This window comes from Aquarana catesbeiana, linkage group LG09, assembly GCF_042186555.1.
Source record: "Aquarana catesbeiana isolate 2022-GZ linkage group LG09, ASM4218655v1, whole genome shotgun sequence".
NCBI classification, from domain to species: Eukaryota; Metazoa; Chordata; class Amphibia; order Anura; family Ranidae; genus Aquarana; species Aquarana catesbeiana.
The window spans coordinates 298,832,544-298,846,375 of NC_133332.1; the positions used below are offsets into that span (position 1 = coordinate 298,832,544).

At 40.4% G+C, this 13,832-nt stretch overlaps 1 protein-coding gene across 1 annotated transcript in view; it reads right to left on the reverse strand.

Annotated features, from left to right (window-relative positions):
- HMCN2 (hemicentin 2) overlaps window positions 1-13,832 on the reverse strand; it is a 318,398-nt gene that overhangs the window by 131,773 nt on the left and 172,793 nt on the right. The window contains exons 24-29 of the mRNA XM_073600486.1: window positions 6,758-7,030; window positions 6,570-6,653; window positions 4,885-5,076; window positions 4,668-4,798; window positions 2,530-2,677; window positions 534-660 (exon numbers count right to left, since the gene is read on the reverse strand). Of these exons, the coding sequence (XP_073456587.1) occupies window positions 534-660; window positions 2,530-2,677; window positions 4,668-4,798; window positions 4,885-5,076; window positions 6,570-6,653; window positions 6,758-7,030 (955 nt within the window). The remainder of the gene's footprint in view (window positions 1-533; window positions 661-2,529; window positions 2,678-4,667; window positions 4,799-4,884; window positions 5,077-6,569; window positions 6,654-6,757; window positions 7,031-13,832) is intronic.

A 13,832-nucleotide genomic window follows, 5' to 3' on the forward strand; every position in this document is an offset into this window, starting at 1 on the left:
AAACTGTTGGCGCTATATAAATCCTGTATGATAATAATAATATGTGGGTCATGCGAATGTTGTGGCCTGGGTGGTGTTTCCTGCATTTTAGACCTTGGAAGAGATTAGTCTATCAAAAAAGGTACTCTGGATCCATCTATCTATTGTGAATCAGTGTTTGTACTTGAGTAGTAGTTGAATATGGAAGTTTTTCTCAAATGGGGCCTTATGGTGCTCTTTGCATTTTCATACACACATTTAGGTATAACTAATATCATAGAGCTCAAGATCTCATGCATGTTAAAGGGCAGGTAAACCAAACTAGTCTTTGGTCTCAGTGATATGGCCATACCAGAATATTTATAGTATGGCACCTGGGATTGCACCAAGTGGTATACAGACTTTCCATTTCATGGAGGCACCCATATGGTATAACACAGATGATATTAATAGAAATCCTTTTAAACTGCTGCCTAATGGCCAAAGCCACATTGCAAACATCTGTGATATGCATTTAGCCATTAGGCAGAAATTTATAAGGATGTCTTACTTACTGTCCATCTTTGGTCCATTGCACTTGAGGTTTAGGCAGCCCAGACACTCTGCATTGTAGCTCCACTTCTGTCCCCTCTCGTGCCGTCAAATCTTGGACAGACCCGGCCCCGTAGATCGTTGGTGGCACTGCAAATGAAAAGATAACCATAACCATGTCTTTTACTAAACTCAGGGTCAGTCCGTACAGCTGATGTGTATCCACTTATTTGGGCTGCCTGTACACAGCTCAGCAGTGCACTAGGACAGAAAAGAAACCAAATAACTCTTCACACTCTACAGGGCTAAGCACTTGAGCGAATAAGCTCTTTAAGCATAAAAAATAAATATGGTACCAGAGACCGGAGAGTTCTCTACAAGCACCACCTCCCCTAAATATACTCAGAAAAATTCCAAGAAACAAAATTGGGAGTTTTGAGGTCCAAAAAATCTAATCAAATTGATATTATAAATTTATAATTTTATTTAAACAAACAAAAAAAAAATGAATAAAGTTTAAAACCAGAACATGAAAAGTCATGCGGTCACAATACAAAAGTTGGTTGCCTCTACATGTTTCGCAATAAGTATGGCTTCTTCTGGAGCTTTTGTAGGACCTTTATTACAATGTCACCAAAAGACAAAAAAAAATTTTAATAAATACAAAGAAAAAAGAAAAGGGGAGAAAAAGGAGAAGACACTAGTACACACAAAGACTCCGAAGGGTCTGTCTAATTTACAATTCATATATTTACATGGTTACAATAATATATAGATCGTCTGATGGATTTTATCTCACCCCAAACGTGATCAAGGGCCCGGCCCTGAGGGTTCTTTGGAACCTTGATCACATTTGGGGTGAGAGTACATCCATCAGACGATCTATATATGTAAATATATGAATTGTAAATTTGACAGAGCCCTCTGGGTCTTTGTGTGTACTAGTGTCTTCTCCTTCTTTTTCTCCCCTTTTCTTTTTTCTTTGTATTTATTAAAATGTATTGTTTATTTCTTTTAGTGAAATAAAAGCTCCAAAAGCTCCAGAAGAAGCCATAATTATGGCGAAACATGTAGAGGCAACCAACTTTTGTAATGTGACCGCATGACTTTTCATGTTCTGGTTTTAAACTTTATTCATTTTTTAACCATGTTTGTTTAAATAAAATTATGAAATTTGTAATATCAATTTGATTAGATTTTTTGCACCTCAAAACTCCCAATTTTGTTTTTTGGTATTTTTCTCTTAAAGCATAACTTTCAACCAAAATTGATTGGGGAAGAGTTCACATTTCTGTCAGGGTTTCATTTCCTAGAAAGCGTGGATGGGAAGTATAGGGAATACAATGAGTTTGCCACTTAGAGTCCAAAAGTATTTATTTGTTAATACAAGTCTAACATTTATAAGCCAACATTTTTGTGGGCTACAAGCCCTATTAAAACGGCTTAGGAAACTGTCAAAAGTGGTGTGCACTTCTTTCAGGTCTATTTGCGACAGTTTCTGTTTCAGAGTGAATTAGAAATTTCTGCAGGTCTGCACATAATTAACAGAGGGAATGCGGCAGTTTTCCATATAGAAAACTGCTTCTAATTCCCGACAGGTGCCACCTTGTCATATTGGATATGCGCTGTCAGTAGACAGCTCACATCCCTCTTTCTGCCCCTACAGTGAATATGGAGCATGAGCAGAGACTGCACAGGGTTACCACTCTTCTCCTCCCTTCACTCTGAGCTGAGCAGCAGGGCAGGGAGGGCAGAGAGATCGGAGCATGCATCTCCAACTATTCATTTGCTCCGGTGTGCTGTGCCTGTCACAGCCACACAACAGAGAACTGATGGCTCCTTATTAACAAAGGGGCTTGCACCAGGGGCTACTCCATTTTCTACATTTACAAGAGTCGTGCAAGCTTGAGGCTGCACAACTCTTTGTTAATTCCTACCCACTGTTTGTAAATATATCCATTTTGGACCACACTTGACATCCAGAGTCCTGGGCAGCTGTGAGGACTTTTAAATACTCACCAAATACTAGGATATTGTAGGTACGGTGGGCTTCTCCGGCACGGTTCACTGCCCTGCAGGTATAAGACCCCGAATCATCTTTACGTATTCGGTGAAAGCGCAAACCCTGACCAGCAGACTGAAAACTGATCCCCGGTGCCTCAGTCATCTAGTAGAAAAGAAGTAAAACAGAATATGTTGGCTGCAGCTTGTAGAATCATAACATCTAGTCAACTGATTCTCACATGCCTTCAGCAGTCAGTTCTCTCATTCTGCCCCTTTAGGTTATAGTCAGCATGAGAAGATCTCCTCAGATCAGAAAGCGCAGAAAAGCCCACCTCCCGATTATACTCTCATCTTGTTATGACATCCCTACCTGTTTTAGAGGTCCTCAGAGCTAGGTGGCTATAAGACATCCCGAACCTTGACAATGACTGGGATGACGTATGGGATTTCCCCTTTCGGTCCCTTGTTTCCTTGAGAGATTGTTTGATCCAGTTCAAAATAGTTCATTGTGCATATTTCACCCCATACAGGTTACATAAAATGAACTCCAGCTCTCCTCCCGAGTGCTGGCGCTGTGGGGGGGCCCCTGGAGATTTTACTCACATTTTTTTGGACCTGCCCGGTCATTGATGGATTCTGGGAAGAGGTATTGGCACTCATACACCTGGTTACTTCCATATCATTACAACCCTCTATGTGTATCTGTATGTTGGGCTTAATTGAGCAATTAATACCCACAGTTGCAGGGTGCACCTTAGTCGGCCTACTTCTTTTCTATGCCAGCAAAGCTATAGCGCTCCACTGGTGAAAACCATTCCCCCTGCCTCTTGCCTTTTGGAAGCAACTGGTCAACAATGGTCTGCCCCTCTACAAAGACACCTATGCCAACAGAGGTTGCTCCAAAAAATATGACAAGATCTGGTCCAAGTGGCTAGCAGAGCCCTCAACAGCTTCTGTAGTGTCTTCGGGCTGAAATTTCTTAACTCCGTAACTATCACTTAGCCGAATGCCATGTTATGATTATCCTTGTTTCGCTTATTTCAAGTTTGCATAATTGAAGCCTATGCTGAATGTCGCCTAGGGGAGCCATACCTTCTTTAATAGTGATGTGACCCTTTTACACTGTTTAAAACTGCATATTGCAGTGTATTGTATTTTTGTCCCTTGCAAGAGCTACATCTCTTCCTTTTTTTACAGTTATTGTATGTTGCTGTGTCTGTGACCTAAAACTCAATAAAAAGATTTTACAAAAAAAATTAAAAATGTAGTCAACTGGGCTGGGTAAACTAGTGAAAGCTGAACTCCAGGCAAACAACTAAATACACAACTGAATTACACCTATGAGAACTGTCTAATCTGTCAAGTGTTTTGCAAGCCTGTCTGTCCAATAGGGTGACACAAGTTACAAGCGTTGTGTCTTGCTGACAGGAGGAGAGAGCAGAGTGATGACTAAGCAGCCCAACATGCTGCTTAGTCATCACTCTGCTCTCTCCTCCCGTCAGCAAGTTCCTTGTCAGCACATGTGTCCTGCAGCAAAGCCTTACTGGTTCCTACATGCTGCCCTGCCCTCTCTTAGTCTGTGAGAATATATATATATATATATATATATATATATACATACATACACACACAGTAAAACCTTGGTTTGAGAGCGTTTTTCAAGACAAGCAAAATTTTTTAATTAATTTTGACTTAATATACAAGCAATGTCTTGATATACAAATAGCATCATGTCACAACTGAGTAAAAAAGAGAAGAGAGGCGCCTCTAAGTGTAGCAATGAATTACATTTAATGAAGGTACAACATTTAGCAACATATTGCTACACTTAGAGGCGCCTCTCTTCTCTTTTATACTCTGTAGCTCCTGCTGGATTCTTCTTCTAATCCCCTTGTGGAGGCTTCCATTTGTGGATGGACAGTTTATGGTTACACAACCTGGTCACATTGCTATATTTTTTTTATATGGACTATAAACTGAAGGACTTATGAATAAATGGTTGTGGAATGAATCATTTGAGTTTCCATTATTTCTTATGGGGAAATTTGCTTTGATATACAAGTGTTTTGGATTACAAGCATTTTTCTGGAATATTTATGGATATTTATGTGCACGTGCTTCTTACATGTCCCTATAATGTGTTAACAACTTACTATTTTGTTATCTTTGCTCCAAGTGACTACTGGGAAGGGGACTCCATTCACTTCACAGCCCAAACTCAAAGGCTGATTGGCCATCATTGAGATATTCTGTGCCTGTCCATTCTCTAGTATCCTTGGTGGCGCTGAGGAGGCAATAATACAATAAGTTTTCCATTCACTTCACAAACTGCAAACATTAGCAGCTGTCATGTGTGATCTTATTGCTTACCATATACCACCAGCTTAGTCTTCTTTCTTGCTGAGCCAGCTTCATTAGTAGCCAAGCATATGTAGTCTCCAGTATGATTTGGCAATGGTGATTCAATCAGTAAGGAGCCATTGCCCAGCTGGGTCATCCCTGGTACATTACTGGTAAGAAATACTCCATTTTTTAGCCAGCGAACAAGTGGGGTGGGAGTACCTGTGTGAATAAGCACATAAAGTATTTCTTGGTTCATTATGCACATCTGTGTTATTGTTATCAGGCATCTATGTAATCCAACAAAGAATGCACTGCCAGATTACTGCTAAGACAAAACAGGCCAAGATCAATTCAGTCAATGCCAATTTACAAAGGGCACACCATTCAATCTGTACTGCTTTCCTTGTTAGAGGGTTAGGGTTATGCCTAGGAGTGGACTTCCTGACTTTTTTTTGCAAGTGTCCATTCAACTGAATGTGGCAGCATACAGTATATGCAGTACAGTGAGGTACACTGTAGGAATTAAGGCCCCAACCGGAATGTCTTTCTCAAAAACCCATTTTGGTAAGCCAACACAGGGTTTTCTCCCTATGACCATTTTCAAGGAAAACTCTTTCATGAAGTAGTGACTCTAGGAAGGTCCAGGTACATCAAGAAGAAAGGGGACAGTACAGTTTGTCCCCAACCTACGCTGTGCAATAATTTCACCAACCTGGCTTTAGAACACATTAAGAATCCCTCAGAAAACAACTTGATAAAGCTTGTGCTGGCTTGCTAGTCCTGCTACTGCCACCAATATAAGCAGATAGAAGATGCCATAATGCAGAGTAACCCTGTCTTGCTAAAAGACCAATAAGCCCCTATGATTTTTATCACGTATAGACACAGTAACCAAATATGAAGCCCATACTTTTAACTTGTAATAGGAACCCTAAGTAGCTTTTATCTACAGTAACTGCTGTGATTTAAAATTAAAAAGTAAACTGCAACTTTCAACCTACTGGTAAATTTTTACAATTATTGAAATTTGGATAGTACACTTCATTTGGTTACTAATAATAATGGTCACATACATAGTATTTCAGTTGCTACTGTGATATAATGTGTTCTGTTAAAGATCTAGCTAGAGAATGCAGTGGGAACTTAAATGTGGAACTACCCCCCACATTGTAGTGTTTTTTCATCACAAATATGTGCGTTCTTGCTCCATTTCTGTAAGACCAAGACCATTAGCTTATGTAAGAATTATAATCCTGATCTGAGACAGAATATCCAAAGAAGAAATTGTTCAAACCACTGGTAAACAACCAACATTTTGGTTACTGTATCTACTATGTTGTATTGTCATGAAGCTAGCGTATTGCTCTTCATTGTTCTACCAGACAATATGCTCCTGTACAAAGTGTCTGAAAGAAAGGTGCTTGGGTTCCCCAACTAAATTCTTACGTTTGTTTAAGGGAGAATCTGGTTGGTTTGAATAGGCTACAAAAGGCATTTTTAGACAATTTTAAACATAAGACCCAAATGATGTATAGCAAAATTCTCCTCAGTATTTTCCTCAGTATTCCATTTGCCATATAAAAAATGCATTGGATGTATTTGTCATACCAACCTATCATGATCCAGCTAGAAAATGAATTAGATTCTTTGCTCTTTCTTGTTCAGCTATGGGCATTAAAGGGCTGGCTGGAACATATTTAATAAACACTCACCTTGCACAGGGCATGCCAGGGTAACAGGCTCATAGGCTGTCTGTTCCAACAGAACATCAGAGCTGTCCTTGAAGTTTGGCTGCTCTGGAAAAGACACAAAAATGATAATAATTTTATCAACAGTTACTAAATTAAAGGGTTCCTGTATTTATTTACAGCCATGGATGTGATTATGGTTTAGTGCTTACCCAGCACTTCTAGCCTAAATTCCAGTGAATCTTCTCCGGCACTGCTAATAGCAACACAGCGGTAATTCCCGGAATCAGAGAGTTGGACCTCTATGACACTGATACTGCCATCAGGCCCTTGTAAGAAGTCCTGGTCTCCTACCCTCAAGGCTACACCATCTTTATACCAACTAAGATCTGGTGTTGGGTCTCCATGAGCTACGCAGGGCAGAACCACTGAGCGTCCAAGAAGAGTCTTTAAGACCTTTGGTCCTGGGTGGACACGTGGTGGAACTGTAATCGAAAAAAACATTAAAAACCATAGCATTCTATTGTCAAGTGCACTTAAAAAAGAGTTTAAAGAACCACAATTACAAATTAATTTATGTAACTTTTATTACTTTTATCTATTTAAAATGAATGACTATAGAGATTGAATTAGTATCCCTAAACCCCTATTTAGTCTAAGATAGTTGAGCCAGCATACATTTTGAAGCTGTTGATTCTGCTGCATTTAGATTGTTCCAAAATTAGGTAAAAGTGTATTTTTTAGGATTGTGTACAGAGCAGATAATGTTAAAAAAAAAAAAAAAATTCTGTCTGTGCCCAATTGTGGAGAGATACCCCTTTAATTCTTGTTCTGTGACACAACAAGAAGAAGAAAATGGTGTCTCCATTGGAAGATTTATCCTGAACTCCTATTCCGGAGACAAATGTAACATTTTGGATTTCCTATTATTATTATTATTATACAGGATTTATATAGCACCAACAGTTGCGCAGCGCTTTACAACATGAGAGCAGACAGTACACTTACAATACAAATCAATACAGGAGGGATCAGAGGGCCCTACTCGTTAGAGCTTACAATCTAGAAGGGAGGGTCAAGTGCAAACAAAAGGTAATAACTGTGGGGGATGAGCTGATGGAAAAAATGAAAATACACTTAAGTGTGGGTAAGATAGGCTTCTCTGAAGAGAAGGTTTTTCAGGGATCATCTAAAAGCTAATAGAGTAGGAGATAATTGGACAGATTGGGGTATTCCATAGGATTGGAGAGGCTTTGGAAAAGTCCTGGATGCGAGCATGGGAGGAGGTGATGAGGGAGCTAGAAAGCAGGAGGTCTTGAGAGGAACGAAGAGAATGAGTAGGTTGGTATTTAGAGACTAAGCTAGTGATGTAGCTGGGGGCGAAATTGTGGATGGCTTTGTACGTAGTTGTTAGAATTTTGAATTTAATTCTTTGGCTGAGCGAAAGCCAGTGGGGGGGATTGACAGAGATGAGTGGCAGACACAGAGCGATTGGTAAGGTGGATGAGTCTGGCTGCGGCATTCATGATGGATTGAAGAGGTGATAGACTATGTAGAGGTAAGCCAATGAGAAAGGAGTTGCAGTAGTCGAGGGGAGAGGTGACCAGCGAGTGAATTAAGAGCTTTGTTGTGTCATTGGTTAGAAAGGGCGTATTTTGGAGATGTTGTGGAGGTTGAGGCGGCAGGATTTGGACAGTGATTGGATGTGTTGCTTGAAGGAGAGTTCAGAGTCTAGGACTACACCTAGAACCTTGGCATGTGGGGATGGGCTTACAGTTGTGCCATCGATTTTGACAGAGAGATCAGGGGAAGGGGCATATGGGGGAGGAAAAATTATAAGTTCGGTTTTGGGTAGATCGAGTTTGAGGAAGTGGTGTGACATCCAGACTGATATATCTGATAGTAAATTAGTGATACGTGAGGAGACAGAGGGAGTGAGCTGAGGGGTAGAGATTTGGGTGTCGTAAGCGTAGAGGTGGTATTGGAAGCCATGGGAGGCTATCAGTTGACCAAGGGAGGCGGTGTCATCAGTAATGACTATCACAGTCATTCCTGATGACAGTGCTCGCCATAAGACTTAGAGGTTGATTCTTCCCAGCAGAGATAAAGAAAGACAGCAATAAAAATAGATCAGAGATGCTAACCCTTCTTGCTGGAATAATTGTTGTTACTCTTGTCTAGGTCTCTGTTAGGAGGACTTCCTGTTTCCTCTGATATCTGTCAGACCTCTAAAATGGAGACCCTGACATCAGTAACAGTAGAGATGTTTCTAACCTTTATCTAAAACTAAAAAAAGTTCTGGAGTTGGGCTTGAAGATCTGGCTTCCCGACCCTATAACCACATTTTGACCTATAAACAAAGTTCTTCCTTGCAAACACACAGGCAGCCTAAAACATCCAAACCTAGGTATAGGATGACATAAACTCTTATGCCAAGAATCTCTCATGTAGGTACATGTTTAATGGTTTATTGCTAGAAAATACTGCAACAGTTAATTGCTGAGTTGATATCACACAGTGTTGTGGTTAGATGTCTGAACATAATGGATTCAGTTTCATCTATCAGCATCCGTAGCACCTGCTCCCTCTGTCTGGGCCGGAGACTCAATGCCGTCATCATCTTCCTCCGATATGTGCAGACAGTGCTGGTGGAAAGCTGCACTTTGTTACGGAAGAATTCCCGCAGGACAACCCATCTCCTACACTGTGATTCAGCACAAAGAGAGTAAGCCAAGGTCAGCCTTTTAAAGTGATTAACTTCATACACCAACTGAAAATCAAGACAGTGTGCAAACTATAATGCTATGTAAGGCTGCCACCTTTCCTAAGAAAAAAATACTTATTGTACTTACCATCATTTTCTGGTACAGTACCAGCCCGGTGACAGTCCTATTTCTATGACACAGTAACAGAAATGTTTTCCAATTTTTAACATTTTGCTGTTTTTGTACTCTTGGGGTCCAGCCAAAAATACTCATTATGGAACAAGTAGATTTCAGTTTTGACTAAAAAACGTCCTTCCTGATCCTTTGCTAAGAAGCAGAAGAAGGGATCAAAGTAACACACCTGTACCTCTAGCTAAAGGTGTCGCTATACATTCAGCCAAATACCCATATGCTGGGTAGGAGAGAATGTGCCGTGGCATAGTACACAATTCTGCATCTGCCAGGCAATAGGTCAATCTGAATTTCACACATGGTTGAAGCAACATGGATAATACATGCTGCTACCATCCATTGTTTGTCTGAAATTGGAACACCAGCCAAAATGTTACGGTTAATTTTGTGGGCACGGGTTTTCGAGCTTCTATCGAATTGTTGCTCTATGTCCTCTTTGCAGAGATTTCCCTCCTTTCCTGTCCATAAGACTGCCCAGGGAAGAAGGGTAAACCTCTCAATAGAGAAGCAAGCAGCAATATAATCTGCCAGAAGAGCACAAGCTGGCAATACACTTTTTAAACTTTTGAGAACTCGCCTGTCTGTCCCCTGCCCAGTCCCACCAGACACTCTTTGATTGAATAAATATCAGTGAACCGGCACCACAGAATTAGTAATCAGTGCAGCAGCTGTCTATAAAGTAAAATAACTGTCTTAACATAGAAATACAAAGAGCAGCGCTAGCTCTGATTGTCCACTGTAAAAATATATCAATAAATAAAAATTTTAATTAAATTAAATATAGTGCATTTTATCAAAAGTGACATACAGGATATTATTCCACCTACTGCAGGCTCTGACCAATGGGGGAAGAGCGGGTTGTGCAGCAAACCTGATAGAGCATGCCGAGAAAGTCGGAAAAGAGAATTTCAAGCTCCACAAGGTGCTGGGGACAGGTGACGTGTTGGTGTTATATGCATGGAATTTTGTTTCGGTACTGTAAAAGGTTCTCATGGGTCTATAGAAAGACCTCTACTGTTATGCAAGTTGTGCTGGGTTTTTTTGTCTTCCTCTGGACCAACTGTGGATATAGGATTGTGTAAAGGGGTTGGATGATTTTTTCCCCCTTTTTTTGGTTGAACTAGATGGACGTGTGTCTTTTTTCAACCTGACTAACTATGTAACTATGAAAGTGCCGGGTGGAAAATTGATGGCCAAGCGATGACTGCATCCAATCAGATGCAGTCACTGTTCAGGTATTCTGACAGCTGCCACTCGGCAAGGGAGATTTGTCCATGTATGACATTTAGCATGAATGGAATAATTTGCTACATTTCTTTCATTGAATGCCGGTTCACACTAGTGCGATGCGAGAACCCTGCAAATCCAGTGCAGGTTCCCGCATCGCACCTGAATCGCACAGTGGTTCACACTGAGATCTGCGAACCGCTGCGGGTGTCAATGTAAAGTTAACAACACCCCCAGATTGGTCAGCCGATCGCAATGTGAACTGTGAAATGGTGCAGGAATCGGATTGCATAAGTGTGAACGCTCTTGCAGTCCAATTCCAGTGCAGGCCAAAAAAAGGGTCCTGCACCATTTTGGTGCGAATGTGATGGGATTTCAGCCATACAGTTTGTAAGGCTGAAATCGCATTGCACAGACATCGCATGTGATCTGAACAGCAATGCGGTGCGAATCACATGCAATGTCTGGCATCGCACTAGTGTGAACCGGGCCTCAGGGTAAAAGCGTCTGTCCCCATTTTGGTGAGAACCTAAAATTCTGTGTATTAACTCCCTTTCGGTCCTGTGCACAATGATCACCAAGATTTATCGAGAGGTTAATCTCCCTAGCAGAGACCTTAACAGCAAAAAAACCTTCCCTACTCTCAAACCTTTCCCTGGTCCATAACCTTTCCCTATTACCTAATACAAAACTAAAAGAAAATGTATTGCCTTTAGATACCCTTTACATTTACAGATTTTTGGTTAAAAGTTTGTAAAAATGTTGATTTTTCTTAAACAGTGATAGTATACAATAACACAAGACTGTCTATGCAAACTATTCTACAGAGCAGGGACAATGGTCGTGTAAGGAGTAAGATAGCTGGGATGTTATTATAGATTGTTCTGTGCTGAATGAGGTTCCGTTCTTTGTATAGACCAAGCTGGAGTGTGTCTTTGCGTGTGTCAGTCCTTGCGGGTTGCACGCTGCTTTCTCTATCAGTCTACATAAATACAAGATATGGTTTTAACCCTTGTGTATTCGGACACAGAGGACAAACAGCAGTGGCCAGTGTCAGGCAAGGTTTATGTCTAGGCCTCAAGACGGGACATGTCCATGTTGTGATGACAGACTGTGAAGGAAGTGGCTAACTATGACTGTTTGTTTAAGAAGGAAAGGGTAGGGGAGGATGGAGACCAGATGTTTCATAGTTTTGGTTTCTACTTGGCACTTTCATCCATTCTCAAAACATCCCATCACCTCAGCAGCGATGTGATAATTACAAAGAGGGCTCTCAGGCCTTCAGCTCCGAGCTTCTGTGAAAACCCCTAATGAATACTAAATTAAAGAACACGCGTCCCAACAAAAACTTTTCTGGCGTTTCTTGTGTCAGAGATCTTAAGATCTCTAAATATAACCTATGAACACTTTTGTTTCCATATTTTATGCTGGGAGGGTTGTAAAATTACTGGGCAATAACTTACTATCTGTGTCCACCCTGCTTGAAGTAATAGTAAATAAGTCAACAGCCCTTGTATGTGAGAGAAATCAAGATCTTTACTGCGTAATCAAAAAAGAAAACATTTTTTTGGGGGCTGCATAATACCCCTTTACTGAGGTGACAGACATCTTGATAAAGGGATCCTATATGACCCCAGAATGTTGTTTATTTTTATGTCAATCAGTGCTTTGATTAATTAGGCATACAGATGACAACATGCCGAAAAAGAATACAAGAAAAATTAAATAAATACCAGACAAGAAGAGAGGGTGTACAAATGCATAAACCAGGGGTGTCCAACCTGGGACCCAAGACCAAAGGAATCAATGCCTGTAAATGTTGACGCGTTTCAGCCTCTTACATAAGCCTTAGTCATAATGAGATTTCCTTTTATTGGATGGATCGAATACAATTTTATATATTTTATTTTTGAGACTTAGTGGTGCTGGATTTCTTTCTCTTTTATTGGATGTTTGGATGCCTTAATACTGTGTCTCCATCTCATCCTGTTAATCTCCAAGGGTTATTCTGGGGTAGTAGCACTTTTTTAATTGTTGTATGGTCTGCGGCCCAAGACGATTATGAATGCGGCCCAACACAAAATTGAACACTTAAAAATTGTGATTTTTTGGGGGGGAATTCCTTTGTAAAAATGCATTTAGACTTAGCGACTTAGCGGCCAAAGAAAGAAAAGTGTCTGTTTACTGGACTTTTATAAGTTTTATTTTCCCAAAGAAAAAAATATCCCACTCTTCACAATCTTGCCTTCTTCATGTCATCAGTTTTCGACAGCATCTATATTTGTGAGCAACTATTATCAAGGATGAAGCACACAAAGTGTAAAATTAGAACTAAATTAGAACCAAAATATCTGATGAGCACCTTAAGAATTCATTGAGAATTGCTACTCCATCCATCAAACCAGATATTGAGGAGTTTGTTTATGAAAAACAGTGTAAAATATCATGTTCATTGTATGTTGCCCTCTTTTACTTTTATAATAAAAAATATTACAAAAAAATGAAGTTTTATTACTCATATAGGTACATTATCCATATCAGTGATCGTTACTTGTGATCTGACTGACTTTTTCTGCTCATCAGCTATCCTTAGGCTCCATGCACGCTGGCTCAAAAATTGCTGCTTCTACAGGAGTTTTGTGTTCTGCCTGTAGAAGCAGCTCAATTTTATCCTATGTGTCCACATTAGAACCAGTACAGGCATAATTTGACCTCAACGTTTAGAGGCAGGAAAGAAAACCCGTCTGGTTTGCGTTTCTGATTGGAGCTTACTGGCAGAATAAAACGCAAAACTCTCCTAAACTCGTTTAAACTTTGCACAAAAACCCCTCTATATGAGCATTTTTTTCTGCCAAGTGAACTGGCATTTTTTAAGCCCAGTGTGCATGGAGCTTTAGTGTTAGTGTATTTTATGTGTGGCCCAAGACATTATCTCTTCCAATGTGGCACAGGAAGGTCAAAAGGTTGGATAACCCTGACATCCACAAAGAAAAGTACATGGGTAAAATCAGACACTGAGCCTCAGGTGCCCTTTTTATCCACATTCTGGATGGAAACACCACTGTGAAGTATAACTGTTAACCCGACACGTATTTAGACAACTTTGTGGCAGTAACCCCCTTAGGGGTCCAACCTAGGTTTGAAGGTGGCTGGATATCATGCT